At 39.0% G+C, this 17,357-nt stretch overlaps 1 protein-coding gene across 1 annotated transcript in view; it reads left to right on the forward strand.

Annotated features, from left to right (window-relative positions):
* Positions 1–17,357, forward strand: part of Kif4a (kinesin family member 4A) — a 123,538-nt gene that overhangs the window by 14,079 nt on the left and 92,102 nt on the right. The window contains exons 6-7 of the mRNA XM_059250212.1: positions 1,450–1,616; positions 1,840–1,934. Of these exons, the coding sequence (XP_059106195.1) occupies positions 1,450–1,616; positions 1,840–1,934 (262 nt within the window). The remainder of the gene's footprint in view (positions 1–1,449; positions 1,617–1,839; positions 1,935–17,357) is intronic.

Genomic DNA, 17,357 nt, shown 5'->3' on the forward strand with positions numbered 1-17,357 from the left:
CTAGGACAGAAAAATAGGACTGGGAAGTGAAAAGAGCTTTGTTAGGAAAAGATTATGAAGCCAGCCTAAACAGCTTCGTTTCTCCCTACCCCCAACCCCCACTAACAGTGTGTAATTATGTAAAACTTCTGAAGGAAGCATTACTCTGGCTACTTACACATCTTATGGGTTTGTTTTTTTTTTTTTTTTTTTTGAGACAGGGTTTCTCTGTGTAGCTTTGCACCTTTCCTGGAACTCACTTTGGAGACCAGGCTGGCCTCGAACTCACAGAGATCCACCTGCCTCTGCCTCCCAAGTGCTGGGATTAAAGGCGTGCGCCGCCGCCTCTGCCGCCACCACCACCACCACCACCCGGCCTTACACATTTTATGTGTGCATGTATCTCTCTAACTTTATAGCTCCTGGGACTTGAGAGAGGATTTCAAAATGTCATTGTATCCTCATCTAGTATAGGGGTTAGTAGTTTGCTGGCATTTTAGGAAGGCTGACTGGAAATGAAAATGAAGTGAAAGGGAGAAAGACTAGGCTGATGAAGATGCAATTGGGGAAATTATTGCCATGTTTTTTGACATGAGGTAATATTGGTGTGGATGTGGTTTTTTAAAAATTGAAGTAACCGATTCCCAATAATATCTGAGTTGGTGATACATGGGATACGAAGGAGTGAGAGGAGCTGACAGTGATTTGAAGTTTTGAGACTGTGAGGGTAGAGCTGTTAATAGAAATGAACAGTAGTGAGGAGAATTGGTATTCGGGGAAAGGAAGCAAGAGGAATTTGATCTCTAATGTACTGATTCCAAAGGATAAGTAGTCAGCAACTAGAAACAGAGGAGAGATTAAGAGTCACAGATCCAGATTAAGCCTACTAAGGCTAGCAGGAACCTCATGAATAATCTAGTCCTATCAGCCCCACCCCAAAGCTCCAAGAGACTTTGACTTGTGTAAGTTCCCCCAGACAGTTAAAGTGCCGTGCCCCAAACTTGATTTGGGTGGCTTCCTAAGCCAAGGAAAACTGCCATGCTGTTTCCTCTAGGAGAACATGGAGTATGAAATGGATTGGAGGTACAGGAAGGAACATGGAGTCATGTGGAGGAGAAAACAGCAAAGAGAAATGCCATAGCAATTTATGTTGTACTTGATCTCCTTTGGAGCAAAGGTTGACTTTCACTTGGGACTCCCTAGAAGCCAGCTACCCTCCAAGACTTAGAGACCTTCTCTAACTCTCCAGCATTATCTTGTACCCTTTTTTCTCAACTTCATAGGGAAGATTGGAGATCTTGGCTCTCAGCCATCATCATACAATTCCCTGTTAAAAGTCCTCATTTTCACAGCCCCTATATATGATGATATTCTCCTGGAACAGGAAGGCATTTTCCACTCCCTAATCCATGTATTTCTCTTCAAGCATTAGAAGAATGAATCAAGGAACCTTTTTTTCTTTTGAATTAGATTGTGGGACTCACGGAGAAGACTGTGCTAGTTGCCTCGGACACTGTTTCCTGTCTAGAGCAGGGTAATAACTCCAGGACTGTGGCCTCCACAGCTATGAATTCCCAGTCATCTCGATCTCATGCCATCTTTACAATCTCCATAGAACAAAGGAAGAAAAATGACAAGTAAGTTAGAGCGTCGCAGTTGTCGTGTGCTGTGAAAGCTGAATGCCAGGTGGCTGTTTCAGTTGACTTGACATTCAGACTTTATAATGATGAACATCAATGACCTCTGGAACTACTTTTACTGTCTTGAAAGAAATGAAATGAGAGTTAGCCTATCAGCGTTGATAGCTCGGCTACTTTCAAACTTCTGTATTGTTTTCACCATGTCTTCCTGTTATCACAGAAACAGCAGTTTTCGTTCCAAGCTGCATCTTGTAGACCTTGCTGGATCAGAGAGACAGAAGAAAACCAAGGCTGAAGGAGATCGTCTGAAAGAGGGTGAGACAATTAAGGTCATGGCTCTCGATGAAAACGTGCATGCTTTTGTTGGTATTTTGAAGGGACTATTTCAGTTCTCCTTCTAAATATCTACAGTTCAAATTTGAGATTACTTTTACAAATAGTGAAAAATGATTTTTTTCCCCTTGTACAGAGTCACAAACTCAGGTATGAAATTTGAATCTCTCCCTTGGTTTGATTTTATCTGGTCTAGTAAATTTTAGTTTTATCTCCACCCACATATAATTAAAATATTCCTCTTCTAATTCTGTTGTTCCAAGTACCTGCTGTCCCTTGTAGATGCTGTCATGTGTAAACCTTATCAGCATGGTCTCCATATCTTTGTTCAAGTTGTTGGTTAGAGAAGTGGGAAAGTTGATGCTATTGGAAACCATCTGGTATGACAAAAACCCAGGGATATGCATGAACTATTTCTTTGGCATCTGTCTTTCATTTCCGAATGAGTTTTGTACATGCTCTGGTTTTATAGTCACACTTTGGGTTTTAGCCTTTGTAATATAATTGTGAAGGTTCTCATACCTTCCTGTTCTTTTTTTAGCTGTTTGGTTCCGAGTTGTTTTCTTTGGGAGATTTACATAATTGAGATCTAACTCAGCATATTATATTTAAAATTGTATGTGTCAGTGGATTTAGTATAGTCACAGAGTAGTGCAGACATCACAACAGCCTCATCTCAGAATGTTTTATTACCTCAAAGAGAAGCACCACAACCTATTAGTATCCATCCCCAATTCCCATCTATCTCTAGATGAAATACAGGACCTTTGTGACTGACTTCTTAGTGTCAGATTTATTTGCAAGGTAAGCTCATGTAGCATGTTAATCAATACTTTTTTTTTTTTTTTTTGGTTTTTTGAGACAGGGTTTCTCTGTGTAGTTTTGGTGCCTGTCCTGGATCTCGCTCTGTAGCCCAGGCTGGCCTCATACTCAGAGATCCTCCTGGCTCCACCTCCCGAGTGCTGGGATTAAAGGGGTGTGCCACCACCGCCTGGCAATACTTCATTCTTTTTTATTGCTGAATAATATTCAGCTGTATGCATATACCACATTTTGTCCCTTCATCAATTATCCAATGTTGGCTGTTGTAAATATTATTCTCTAAGCCCCTCTAAATATATTTTTACACAGACAATTTGTTTTTGTTTTGAGATAGCATCTCTCTATTTCTGGCTCACCTGGAATTCACTATGTAGACCAGGCCAGGATCTCATAGGATCCATCTGCCTCTGCCTCCTAAGTGCTGGAATTAAAGGTGTGCACCACTATGCCTGACCCCAGACAAACTTTTAAATATATCTTGATAATACGCATAGGAATGGGATTGCTGGATTATATGTTAACTCCATTTTAACTCCCTTTTTTGTAAAGTTATAAGTAGCATGCCCTACAATTCAATCCTTTTTAAAACATAAATGGGTGAATTTTAGTTGTTCATAAGTTGTTTAACCATCACCAAAATAAATTTTAGAATATTTTTACTTTTCCCCCAAAGAAACTAATACTCATTCACAGCCACTCCCTATTACCTATTAATCCTCTCCCTCTACAAACTTGACTCTTGGAGCATTTCCTATAGAAGGAATTATGTAGTATGTGTCCAGTTTTCACGACTGATTTTTTTTTGAGCCAGTGCTAGGGATTGAACCTAGGTTATTGTGCATTCTAATCCTGAGCTACAGCCTCAGCCCTTCATGGACTGTTTTTCTCAAAGCATGTTTTCATAGTTCATTCATGTTGTAGCATGTATCAATGCTTCATTAATTTATGGAAAAGTAATATTTTACACGTTTTATTGACGTAGTCATCCCTTGACAGATGTTTGTTTGTTTTTGGGTTTTGGGTTACTATGAATAATGCTGCTATGAATTTTTTTGTTTGTTTTTTTTTCATGTAGCCCAGGCTGGCCTTGAACTTTTGATCTTCTCGCCTCCACCTCCCAAGTGCTGGGATTACAGGCTTGTGTCACTGTCCTCATTATGAATATTTGCACACAAGTTTTTCTTAAAGATATATGTTTTCATTTCTCTTTGGTATATATCTAAGAATAGAATTGCTGGCCTGGTACTTGCTATGTATACCAGGCTGACCTTGAATACACAGCAATCTACCTGTCTCTGCCCCCTGAGTGCTAGGATTAAAGGCATGTGCCACCACACCAGTTATTTATGTCTTTTTAATTTTAGCCCTCCTAGTAGGTATGAAATAGTATCTCATTGTGGTTTTCATCTATATTTAATTAAGGGCTAAGTATGTTGAACATTGTTTCACATACTCATAATTTGTATATCTTTTGGGGGGAAATGACTGTTTCTATCATATTTATGTCCAATTCATTTCAGTTAATTTTTGTATGTCATTTTAAGATTTATTCATTTCCAATCTTTTGCATGTGGATATCTAGATATCCAGTATCATTTGTTTGAAGACTATTCTTTTCCCACTGAATCTTGTTGATCCCCATGTAAAGAAGCAATTAGACTATTCTGCAGATCTGGGTCTCTCTGTTTTCACCAGTGCCTCCCTGACTTGATTAGTGTAGTTTTGTAGTAAATTTTGAAGTTGAGAAAAGTGATGCCTCTAACGGTTTTTTTTTTTTCAAGACTGTATTGGTTATTCAGGGTTCCTTAAATTTCCATGGCAATTTGAGGATCAACCTGATTGATTTCTGCGAAGAAACCAACAGGAATTTTCATAGGTGTTGCATCCAATTAGCAGGTCTGTGTGGAGAGCATCACCACTTCAGCAGTGTTCAGTCTTACAGTCATGAATGGTGTCTCTTTTTCTTTACTATCTTTTAATGAGCTTTACAGTTTTTGAAGTATTACTTTAATGCTTCTATTAATTTTATTTCTAAGTGTTTTTTCAGCACTATTAAAATGGAGTTGTTTTCTTAATTTTATTTTAAAGTTGTTTATTGAGTTTAATATAATTGATCACATATCCATTGGCCTGTACAATTTATTGGTTCTAATAGTTTGGTTAGACCTTTCAGGATGTCTGTCTACAGGATTTGTGAAGAGAGAACTTTACTTCTTTCTTTCCAGCCTGGATGCTTTTATTTCTTTAGTGCTTTTTCTTTTCTGCGTATGTGTCCTTGCTTGAAGCTTCATTACATTATTTGATAGAAATAGTAAATGTGAATATTGTCATGTTCTTGATCTTGAGAGAAAAAAAACACAACAGGTTTTTTTAAATGGAGGCGGAGTTTTCTGTCCTGACCGCCCGGTCCCAAATAAACACACAAAAGCTTATATTAATTACAAAATGCTCGACCACTAGCTCAGGCTTATTATTAACCCGTTTCTATTCATCTATGTATTGCCATGTGGCTATGACTTTACTGGTTCTGTGGCATCTTGCTTCTTGGGTGGCTGGCTGTCATCTCTCTTGACTCCGCCCTTCATCCCAGTTCCCAGTTTGATTGTCCTGCCTAACTTTATCCTGCATTGCTATTTACCAAACAGCTTTATTATTAACCAATGAGAGTAATACATATTCACAGTGTACAGAAGGATCATCCCACAGCAGGTATTTTTTTCCATGAGTGTATGTTTGCTATGCATTTTTCATAGAAGTCTCCACACATGTTGAATAAGTACTATGTCTCGTTTGTTGAGCATTGCTTTTATTAGGTGTGAGTATTTGTCAAGTGCTATTTCATCATCATTTTTGACATGGTCACATTGTTTTTATGCTTTCATTTATTCCTTATTGTTGTTTTCAGTTTTGTAAATTCCTTGAGTTAATTCTGTGTAGTTTCTCTTCTCTCTAGCTTGCCATCACAGAAGTTTCTGCTTACTTAGTTTAGTGATTAGCTAATTAGTCACAGATTTCCTTAAATGCTTGCACTTACAAATTTTCTATCATTTACCAAGGGCTTTGTGCGTGTAGGGGCACACCTATACTCAGGCACTTTATAGCTCTGCTTTAGCATTCATTGCTTGAGCAAATCTCAAACCTTATATATGCTTTCCCCCAATTATTTAGCCTTTCTTTGGATATTTAGAATTGGCTACTGTTGGAGTGTTTCTTTTTTCCTCTCTTTAGGTTTATTATTATTATTATTATTTTAAAGATTTATTTATTTATTATGTATACAGTGTTCTATTTGAATGTGTCCTTGCAGGCCAGAAGAGGGCACCAGATCTCATTACAGGTGGTTGTAAGCCACTGTTTGGTTGCTGGGAATTGAATTCAGGACCTCTGGAAGAACAGCTAGTGCTCTTAACCACTGAACCATCTCTCCAGCCCTTTTTTTTTTAATCATTTGTTTTTTCTTTCTTTCTTTCTTTTTTTTTTTTTTTTGGTTTTTCAAGACAGGGTTTCTCTGTGTAGTTCTGGTGCCTGTCTTGGATCTTGCTCTGTAGACCAGGCTGGCCTCGAACTCACAGAGATCTGCCTGCCTCTGCTTTCCGAGTGCTGGGATTAAAGGCATGTGCCACCGCTGCCCGGAGTTTTATTTTTACAAATAAACATCATGTATGCTCAAGGTAGTATCATGTTTTGATAATATGAATTCATTGTGAAATTATTAGCACAATCAAACTAATTAATATATCCATTACTTCACAGTTGTTTTTGTCAGTGTTAGCTGTGGAGAGACACCATGACTATGGCATCTCTTAGAAAAGAAAGCATTTAGCCTGGCTAATAGTCCCCATAGTCTATCAGTCTCAACACTGTTTAAAAGTTTGAAGTCTCTTCTGAGACTCATGGCAATCTCTTAACTAACCCCCTGTAAAATCAAATTCAAAAAGCAGATCACATACTTCCAACATACAATGGCATATAACCATTCCAAAAAGGCAGAAAGGGAGCATAGTGAGGAAATATTGAACCAAAGCAAGACCAAAAACCATCAGGGCAAACTCAATTCTGCATTTCTGTCTGATGTCAAAACACTCCAGATCTCCAACTCAGCTGTGTTGACTACAACACACTTCTCTTTCTTGGGCTGATTCCATACCCCATTAGCAGTTCTCCTCTCAGGAGATAACCCACAACTCTGGCATCTCTAACATCTTGATCTCCAAGGCAATCCAGGCTCCACCTTCAAAGCTTCACTCAGTGGCCTCTCCAGGCCTCCATGCAGGGAAAACCCTGAAACACACCTACCCTCAGTGGCTTTCCTTAGCCACAGAGAGAGAGATCCCACAACTACCCAAAATATTATATGCAACATTTCCATCCCACCCACAAATTTCCCTTCCCCATTCTACTTTAAAGCAACCAATTACTGTTTTCTGGCCCCATAGATTAATTTTGCACATTCTTAAACTTCTTATAACTATGATGATGTAGTGTGTGTGTCACACACACCCAGCTTATTTCGCTCGATATATTGTTGAGATTTTTCGTTTGCTTTGCAGTGCTGACGACTGAACCCATCCATGCCTGTGCACATGCTAGACGAGTGCTGTACTGCTGAGCTATAGTCTTCAGGCAGCATGAATGTTCTTGAGACTTATTTATTCATAGTCTTGCTTTGATTAGTGATTGTTTCTTTGTATTTCTGAATAATGTTCTAGCCTTTGATTATATGATGATTTGACTTCTGTTATGTTGTTGAATTATTTCAAATTTTAGCCATTATGAATAATGTTGTTCAGAACATTCACATGCCCTTTTGTGAACATGTTTTAATTTTTCTACAGGATATACTTAGGAATTCAAGAGGCTAAATACATGCTTAAGTTGATAAGAAAATTATTAACAGTTCTCTAACATACTTGGTGCCATTTTACATCTCCAGTGTGTGAGGGTTCCCACTTGTTCACATCTTCATAATTCAAATTGTTTCATATCATATTTTTGCTGAGATTTATAGTTCTTAATATTTTCTGGGTTCAAGTAGGAAGTATATAAATTGCAAATATTCTTTTCAAGATTGCAGTTTACCTGGGTTTTTTTGTTTGTTTTGTTTTTGAGATAGGATTTTGCTTTGGATCTCAGGCTGGCCTGAACCTCATGATGTAACCTAAGGTAGCCTTGAGTTGTGGATCTCTTGTCTTTGCTCCTGACTGCTAGATTATAGATGTGTACCATCACATCTGGTTCCTGACTATTTTGTTTTGCATTTACTTCTCTGTGTGTGTATGTATTTGTGTGTATGTGTATATTGGCAAGCACAAGCCACAATGGACATGTAGAGGTCAGAGGACAACTTGTAGGAATTGTTTCTCTCCTACTACATGGGTTCTGGCAATCAAACTGAAATCATAAGGCTTAGTGGCAAGTGCCTTTACCTACCAAGCCATTTTATTGACCCATTAGATCTTTTTTTTTTTTTTTTTTTTTTTTTTTGATTTTCAAGACAGAGTTTTTGTGTGTAGCTCTGGCTGTCCTGGAACTCTCTCTATAGACCAGGCTGTCCTCAAACTCTACCTGCCTCCCAAGTGCTGAGATTAAAGGTATGCACCACTACCTACCCCACTCCTAGCCCTGGCTCCATCATACTCATTTTTTATTGAGAAAATATTTTATTATTTTTTTTAAAGATTTATTTATTATGTTCACAGAAGAAGGTGCCAGATCTCATTACAGATGGTTGTGAGCCACCATGTGGGTGCTAGGAATTGAACTCAGGACCTCTGGAAGAGCAGTCGGTGCTCTTAACCTCTGAGCCATTTCTCCAGGCCTATTATTATATTTTTATATCTTGACTACAGTGTCCCCTCCCTCTTCTCCTCCCAGTCCCTCCCCCCACCCCCCTCTGACCCACACCTCCCTATCCATTCCTCCTCACTTCCTCTTCAGAAAAGGGTAGGCTTCCCATGGATATCAACCAAACATGGCATATCAAGTTGCAGTAAGACTAGGTACCTCCTCTCATATTAAGGCTGGATGGTGCAGCCCAGTATGAGGAGTAGGGTCCCAAAGGCCAGCAAAAGAGTCAGAGACAGCCCCTGATCCACTGTTAGGAGTCCCACAAGAAGACCAAGCTATACAACTGTTACATATATGTAGAGAGGGCTTATGTCAGTCCCATGTAGGCTCCCTGGTTGTTGGTTCAGTCTCCATGATCCCCTATGAGACCAGGTTAGTTGACTTTGTGGGTTTTCTTGTGATGTCCTTGACCCCCTCTGGCTCCCACAATCCTTCCTTCCCTTCTTCCACAGGATTCCGTGAGCTCAGTGTAATATTTGGCTGTGAGTTTCTGCATCTGTTTCCATCAGTTGCTGGATGAAGCCTTTTTATGACAATTGGGCTAGGCACCAATCTATGAATATAGCAGAGTATCATTAGGCATCATTACATTGACTTTTTTTTTTGTCATTCATGTTTGGTTCTATCCTAGGTCTCTGGGCCTGCCTCTGGGTCCTGGCCCTCCAGGCAGTGTCGGGGTGGGCTCCCTCTCATGGTATGGGTCTCAAGCTGGACCAGTTATTGGTTGGCCACTCCTACCATTTCTGTACCACCTTTATCATGGCACATCTTGTAGGCAGAATAAATTGTATGTGAGGGTTATGTAGTTGGGTTGGTGTGTCAGTCTCTCCACTGGAAATCTTGCATGGTTACAGGAGATGGCCAGTTCAGGCTCTGTATTCCCCATTGCTAGGCATGTTAGCTAGGGTCACCCTCCTAGATTCCTGGGAGTTCCCATTGTACTATGTTTCTAGCTCGTCCCCAAGATGACCCACCAATTCCAATTCCAGTTGTCTTTCCCAGTACTCTACCTCCATTCCCCTTCCACCTGAGTCTTCCTGTTCCCACTCCTCCCACCCCCCTCCACCCATGATGTCTATTCTATTTCCCCATCCCAGGAAGATTCATGCTCCACCCCGCTTGGGCCCTCCTTGTTACTTAGCCTATCTGGGTCTGTGGACTGTAGCCTGGTTATCCTTTTACTTTACAGCTAACATCCACTTGTGAATGAGTACATACCATGTTTGTCCTTCTGGGTCTAGGTTACCTCACTCAGGATGATTTTTTTTTGAGTTCCATCCTTTTGCCTCCAAATTTCATGATGTCATTTTTTTAACAGCTGAGTAATACTCCATTGTGCAAATGTACCATATTTTCTTTATCCATTCTTCAGTTGAGAAACATCTAGGTTGTTTTCAGTTCTGGCTATTACAAACAAAGCTGCTATAAACATAGTTGAGCAAGTGTCCTTGTGGTAGGATGGAGTGTCCTTTGGGTATATGCCCCAGAGTGATGATAGCTGGGTCTTAAGGTAGACTGATTCCAAATTTTCTGAGGAACTCCCATATTGATTTCCATAGTGGCTGTACAAGTTTGTACTTCCACCAATGATGGAGGAGTGTTCCCCTTGTCCCACATCCCTGCCAGCATGAGCTGTCACTTGTGTTTTTGATCTTAGCCATTCTGACAGGTGTAGGTGGAGTTTTCCTGTGTCCCAGCAATTGCTTCCAAATAACCACAGAGAAACTTATATTAATTATAAATGCTCAGCAGACAGCTTGGGCTTATTACTAGCTAGCTCTTACAACTTAAATTAACCCATAATTCTTAACTAAGTTCTACCATGTGGCTCATGGCTTGTTACCTCATTTTGTAGATTAATGAACCTACTTTTAAAGAGTAACAACTTGTTTAAAATGTTTTACATCGCTATAGATTTTAGTTTATTGATACAAGTTTAAACTTAATTTTGTTATACTATATATATTTCTATTCTTGTTTGAGGTATTATGTTTATGTAACTCATTTAAAATTGTAATGGATAATTAAAAAATAGATTAATAGTTAGTCATCTATGATAATATTTGTAGCCATGTTAGTTAAGTCTTCTAGGTATACATAGTTATATTTCAGATAGATAGGTAGTCTTCAAACACTTCAAAGACCTACAGAATATGGCATTTAAAATGTTTTAAAAATTTAGACTTTCTGGACAGTGAGACATGTCTGCTCCTGACAGCACCGATTTACTTCAGAGAGGAGGATGGGCATTGAAGACACTCCATACGGAGTTTATCTTCACCTTGACAAAAATAGCCATTTGGGCAAGAAACTGTTCTTGCCTGGACTGCCTGATCAACTGGACATGCAGGACCCATACAAAGATGACCACTGAACTTTGCTTGACAAAATGGTCCTTCAGGTTCCTGCTTTGCAGAGAAAACTGCCAGACATTCTACAGGACACAGAAAAAAATGAATAAGAGACTCTAGGCCTGTGGGCTGAAGACAGATGCCCCAACTTTACAAGAGAACTTTGAATGACTGTCCAGGCTGCCAGCTGTCTCTGTCTACCCTACAAGACTCCTAAAAGTTGCTTATATCCTTCTCCATTTCTCAGGTAGTAGTATATCCTTCTGAGGTCTTTGATGTGGTTAAAGACTAGATACTTACAATTTTCCTTAGTTATAATAAAAGATAAGTTAGATATAAAACCTTAAACTTACAAATATAAGATAGATAGGATCTCTTCTTTAATATTGTAACTGTAATTCTTGCTTGATAATTGTTTTGTTATATATAATTTTACTATGTTAAAGTTAAAACCTTCCTTTTTAAGAAAAGAAAAGGGGAAGTGCTGTGGGATGGTCTGTATGTCAAGTGTGTTGCTGATTGGTCAGTAAATAAATCACTGATTGGCCATTGGCTAGGCAGGAAGTATAGGCGGGACAAGGAAAAGAATTCTGGGAAGTGGAAGGCGGAGAGAGAGACACTGCCAGCCGCCGTCAGGACAAGGAAGATGTAAGGTACCAGTAAGCCATGAGCCATGTGGCAAAGTAAAGATTAATAGAAATGGGCTAAATATAAGAGTAAGAGCTAGACAATAACAGGCCTGAGCTAATGGCCAAGCAGTTTAAATAATGTAAGAGTCTGTGTGTTTATTTTATAAGTGGGCTCTGGGACTGGCGGGACTTGGTGGCGGGAGCTGGAGAGAAATTCTCCAGCTACAATGTCCTGCTTCCTCTACATCTGGATCTTAGCTCCTGACTCTGCCCTTCTTCTTCCCAGTATCCTTAGTCTGGTTTTCCTGCCTACCTTATCCTGTCCAGCTATTGGCCATTCAGCTTCTTTATTAAACCAATCATAATGTAATTTACACAGTGTACAGAAGGATTATTCCACAGCAGACAGGTATAAGATGGAATCATCAGCATTTCCCTGATGGCTAAGGATATTGACCATTTCTTCAAATGCTTCCTGGTCCTTTGAGATTCCTCTGTTGAGAATTCTGTTTAGATCTGTACTCCATTTTAATCGAATTGCTTGCATTTTTGATGTCTAGTTTCTTGAGTTCTTTATATATATTTATATATTTTGAATATTAACCTTCTGTCAGATGTAGGGTTGGTAAAGATCTTTTCCCATTCTGTAGGCTACTGCTTTCTCCTATTGACAGTGTTCTTTGCCTTACAGAAACTTTTCCATTCCATGAAGTCCCATTTATTAATTGTCGATGTTAGTGCCTGTGCTATTGGTGTTCTATTCAGAAAGTTGTCTCCTGTGCCGATGCAGTAAAGGTATTGCCACTTTCTCTTCTATCAGGTTCAGTGTATCTGGTTTCATGTTGAGGTCTTTGATTCACTCGGACTTGAGTTTTGTACAGGGTGATAGATATGGGTCTGTTTGCATTCTTGTACATGCAGGCATCCAGTTAGACCAGCACCATGTATTTGTTGAAGATGTTTCTTTTTTTCCATCATATATTTCTGGCTTCTTTGTAAAAAAATCAGGTGTCCATAAGTGTGTGGATTCAAGTCTGGGTCATCAGTTAAATTCTATTGACCTAAGTGTCTGTTTTTATGCCAATATCAAGCTGTTTTATTACTATAGCTCTGTAGTAGAGCTTGAGGTCAGGGATGCTGATGCCTCCAGAAGTTTTTATTGTACAGGATTGTTTTAGCTATTCTGGGTTTTTTGTTTTTCCATATGAAGTTGAGTATTGTTCTTTCTAGGTCTTTAGAGAATGTTTGTTGAGATCTTGATGGGGTTTTCATTGAACTTGTAGATTGCTTTTGGTAAGATGGCCATTTTTACTATATTAATCCTACCAATTCATGAGCATGGGAGAACTTCCCATCTTCTGATATCTTCTTCAGTTTCTTTCTCCAAAGACTTGAAGTTATTGTTATACAGTCCTTTCACTTGGTTGATTATAATTACCCCAAGATATTTTATACTATTTGTGGCTATTGTGAAGTGTGTTGTTTCCCTGATTTCTTTCTCAGCCCATTTGTCATTTGTATACAGGAGGGCTACTGATATTTTTGAGTTAATCTTGTATCTAGCCACTTTGCTGAAGGTGTTTATTAGCTATGAGTTCCCTGGTAGAATTTTTAGCGTCACTTACATACACTATCATATCATCTTCAAATAATGATACTTTGATTTCTTCCTTTCCAATTTGCACCCCCTTGGTCTCCTTTTGTTGTCTTATTGCTCTAACTAGAACTTCAAGTACTATATTGAATAGATATGGAGAGAGTGGACAGCCTTGTCTTGTTCCTGATTTTAGTGGAATTGCTTTGAATTTCTTTCCATTAATTTGATGTTGTCTATTGGCTTGCTGTATATTGCTTTTATTTTTAGTTTTGTCCCTTGTATCCCTGATCTCTCCAAGACTTTTATCTTGGAAGGTACTGGATATTTTCAAAGGCTTTTTCAGCATCTGTTGAGATAATCATGTGCATTTTTTTCTTTCAGTTTGTTTATATGGTAGATTACATTGATAGATTTTTGTCTATTGAACCATTCCTGCATCTCTGGGATGAAGCCTACTTAATCATGGTAGACGATCTTTTTGATGTTATTTGGTTTCAGTTTCTGAGTTTATTGAGTATTTTTACATCAATGTTCATAAGGGAAATTGGTCTGTAATTCTCTTTCTTTGTTGAGTCTTTGTATGTGGATTGGATATCACTGTAACTGTGGCCTCAAAATGAATTTGGCAATGTTCCTTCTGTTTCTATTGTGGAATAATTTGAGAAGTGTTGTTATTAGCTCTTCTTTGAAAGTCTGGTAGAATTCTGCACTAAAACCATCTGGCCTGGGCTTTTTTTGTTTGGGAGACTTTTAATGACTGTTTTATTTCCTTACATGTTATAGGTCTATTTGGTTTGTTTATCTGATCTTGATTTAACTTTGGTAAGTGGTATCTATTAAAATTGTCCATTTATTATTTTAGATTTTCCAATTTTGTGGAGTATGGGTTTTTGAAGTATGACCTAATGAGTCTTTGAATTTCCTAGGTGTCTGTTGTTATATTCCCCTTTTTGTTTCTGATTTTGTTAATTTGCATATTTTCTCTGTGTCCTTTAGTTGGTTTGGATAAGGGCTTGTCTGTCTTGTTGATGTTTCTCGAAGAACCAACTCTTTGTTTCATTGATTCTTTGTATTGTTCTTTGTTTCTATTTTATTGAATTCAGCCCTCAGTTTCATTATTTCCTGCCATCTATTCCTCTTGGTTATGTTTCCTTCTTTTTGTTCTAGAGCTTTCTGGTGTGCTGTTAGTATGAGATCTAATTTCTTTTTTTTTTAAAGGTTTGTTTATTTATGTATGTATGTATGTATGTATGTATGTATGTATGTATGTATGTATGTATGTATGCAGTGTTCTGCCTGCACGCATGCACTGCAGGCCAGAAGAGGGCACCAGATCTCATTATAGATGGTTATTAGCCACCATGTGGTTGCCGGGAATTGAACTCAGGACCTCTAGAAGAGCAGCCAGTGATTTTAACCCTTGAGCCATCTCTCCAGCCCGAGATCTAATTTCTTTATGAAGGCACTTAATGCTATGAACTTTCCTCTTAGTACTGCTTTCGTTGTGTCCCATAAGTTTGAGTATGTTGTGCTTTCATTTTCATTGAATTCTAGGAAGTCTTTAATTTCTATTTCTTCCTTGACCCAGTGGTGGGTGATTCAATAGAGTTGTTCAATTTCCATGAGTTTGTAGGCTTTCTGTTGTTTCTGTTGATGTTGAAATCCAGCTTTTATCTATAGTGGTGTGATAAGGTACGGGAGGGTATTTAAATTTTCTTGTATCTGTTGAGACTTGCTTTGTGGTCAATTTTGGAGAATGTTCGTTAGATGCTGATATAAGAAAGTGTATTCTTTTGTGTTTAGGTGAAATGTTCTGTAGATATCTGTTAAGTCCTTTGGTTCATAATGTTTTTAGCTCCATTATTTTTCTGTTTAGTTTTTTCCTGGATGATCTGTCCTTTGGTGAGATATTGAGTAGGGGATTGAAGTCTCCCACTATCAATGTGTGAGGGTCAATGTGTGATTTAAGCTTTACTAATATTTTCTTTACAAACATGAGTGCCCTTGTGTTTGGGGTATAGATGTCAAGAATTGAGAAATCATCTTGGTTGATTTTTCCTTTGAGTATGAAGCATCCTTCTCCGTCTCTTTTTTTTTTTTGTTTCATTTTGTTTTGTTTTGTTTTGTTTTGTTTTGTTTTTCGAGACAGGGTTTCTCTGTGTAGCTTTGGAGCCTGTCCTGGAACTTACTCTGTAGCCCAGGCTGGCCTCGAACTCACAGAGATCCGCCTGCCTCTGCCTCCTGAGTGCTGGGATTAAAGGCTGTGCCACCACCGCCTAGCATCTCCGTCTCTTTTGATTGGCCTTGGTTTTAAGTCTATTTTGGTTGATATTAGAATGACTGCACCAACTTGTTTCTGGTCCATTTACTTGGAAAATCTTTTTCCAACCCTTTACTCTGAAATAATATTTATCTTTGATGTTGAGGTGGGTTTCTTGTATGCAGCAGAAGAATGGATCCTGTTTTCACATCCATTCTGTTAGTCTGTGTCTTTTTATTGGGAAATTGAGTCCATCGATATTGAGAGATACAATGACCAATGATTGTTAATTCCTGGTATTATGTTGTTGTTGTTGGTGGTGGTGGTGGTGGCAGTGTGTGTGTGTGTGTGTGTGTGTGTGTGTGTGTGTGTGTGCGCGCGCACACACACACATGTACATGCATCTGTGTTCATGTGTTTTCCTTCTTAGGGTTTGCTGGTGTGAAGTTATCTATTGTCTGTATTTTTGTGGGTATAGTTAACCTCTTTGGGTTCTAGTTTTCCTTCTAGTACTTTCTGTATGGGTGGATTTGTAGATAGATACTGTTTAAATTTGACTTTATCGTGGAATATCTTGTTTCCTCCATCTATGGTGATTGAAATTTTTGCTGGGTATAGTAGTCTGGGCTGGCACCTGTGATTTCTTAGAGTCTGCAGGACATCTGCCCAGGCCCTTCTGGCTTTTAGAGTCTCTGTTGAGAAGTTGGGTGTAATTTTAATAGGTCTGCCTTTATATGTTACTTAGCCTTTTTCCTTTGTAGCTTTTACTATTCTTTCTTTGTTCTCTGTGTTTAGTGTTTTATTATGTGGCAAGGGGACTTTGTTTTCTGGTCCAATGTATTTGATGTTCTGTAAGCTTCTTATACCTTTATAGGCATGTCCTTCTTTAGGCTAGGGAAATTTTCTTCTATGATTTGGTTAAAAATATTTTCTGGGCTTTTGAGCTAGAATTCTTCTCCTTCTAGTCCCTTTATTCTTAGGTTTGATCTTTTCATGGTGTCCCAGAATTCCTGGATGGTTTGTGTCATCAATTTTCTGGATTTAACATTTTCTTTGAACAATGTATCTATCTGTTTCTTCTATTACATCTTCAATGCCTGAGATTCTCTCTTCCATCTCTTGTATTCTGCTGGTGATACTTGCCTCTGTGGTTCCTGTTAACTTAGATTTTCCATTTCCAGAATTCCTTCAGTGTTTTCTTTATTGTTTTTATTTCCATTTTCAAGTCTTGAACAGTTTATTTGTTTTATTCAACTGTTTTTTCCCCTTGGCTTTCTTTAAGGGATTAATTCATTTTCTCTTTAAAGACCTCTATCATCTTCATAGGTTTGATTTTAAGGTCTTCTTTTACACTTCAGCTGTGTTGGAATATTCAGGGTTTGCTGTAGTAGGATAGCTGGGATCTATCTGGTGGTGACATATTGTCCTGGCTATTGTGTTCATAGGCTGGCGTTTAGGCATCTGGGTTTGGGGTGATTATAGGTCTAGGTGCTGATTTCTAAGTTTATCTTTGTTGGATGGGGTTTTTGTTCCTTGGTTTCTGTCTCCTCTCTGATCTTTTTGCTGGAGTGGCCTATGGTTGAGTAGAGGGTTTCTGCCGGAACTGGGGACTCGGGTTCTGGCAGCCAGAGTGGCCTCTGGTCTAGTTGGGGATCCTCTGGAGTTCTGTGCTGCAACCAGGGGATCTGGTTGCTGGTGTGGCCTCTGGTGGAGCAGGGAGCTTCCATGGGAGGTTTGGGTGGGATAGGGTGACAGGGGAGGAGGGGCCGTTGGGGTTTGGCTAGGTAGGTTCTGGAGGAGTGGTGCTGGTGGTGATGGCGGTTTACCTGGGGATCTGGTGGCTGCCATGGGCTCTGATGGTGCAAGGAGTTTGCACGGGAGTTGTGGACTAGGATAGGA

Source organism: Peromyscus eremicus, chromosome X, assembly GCF_949786415.1.
Source record: "Peromyscus eremicus chromosome X, PerEre_H2_v1, whole genome shotgun sequence".
In the NCBI taxonomy this organism is placed as follows: Eukaryota; Metazoa; Chordata; class Mammalia; order Rodentia; family Cricetidae; genus Peromyscus; species Peromyscus eremicus.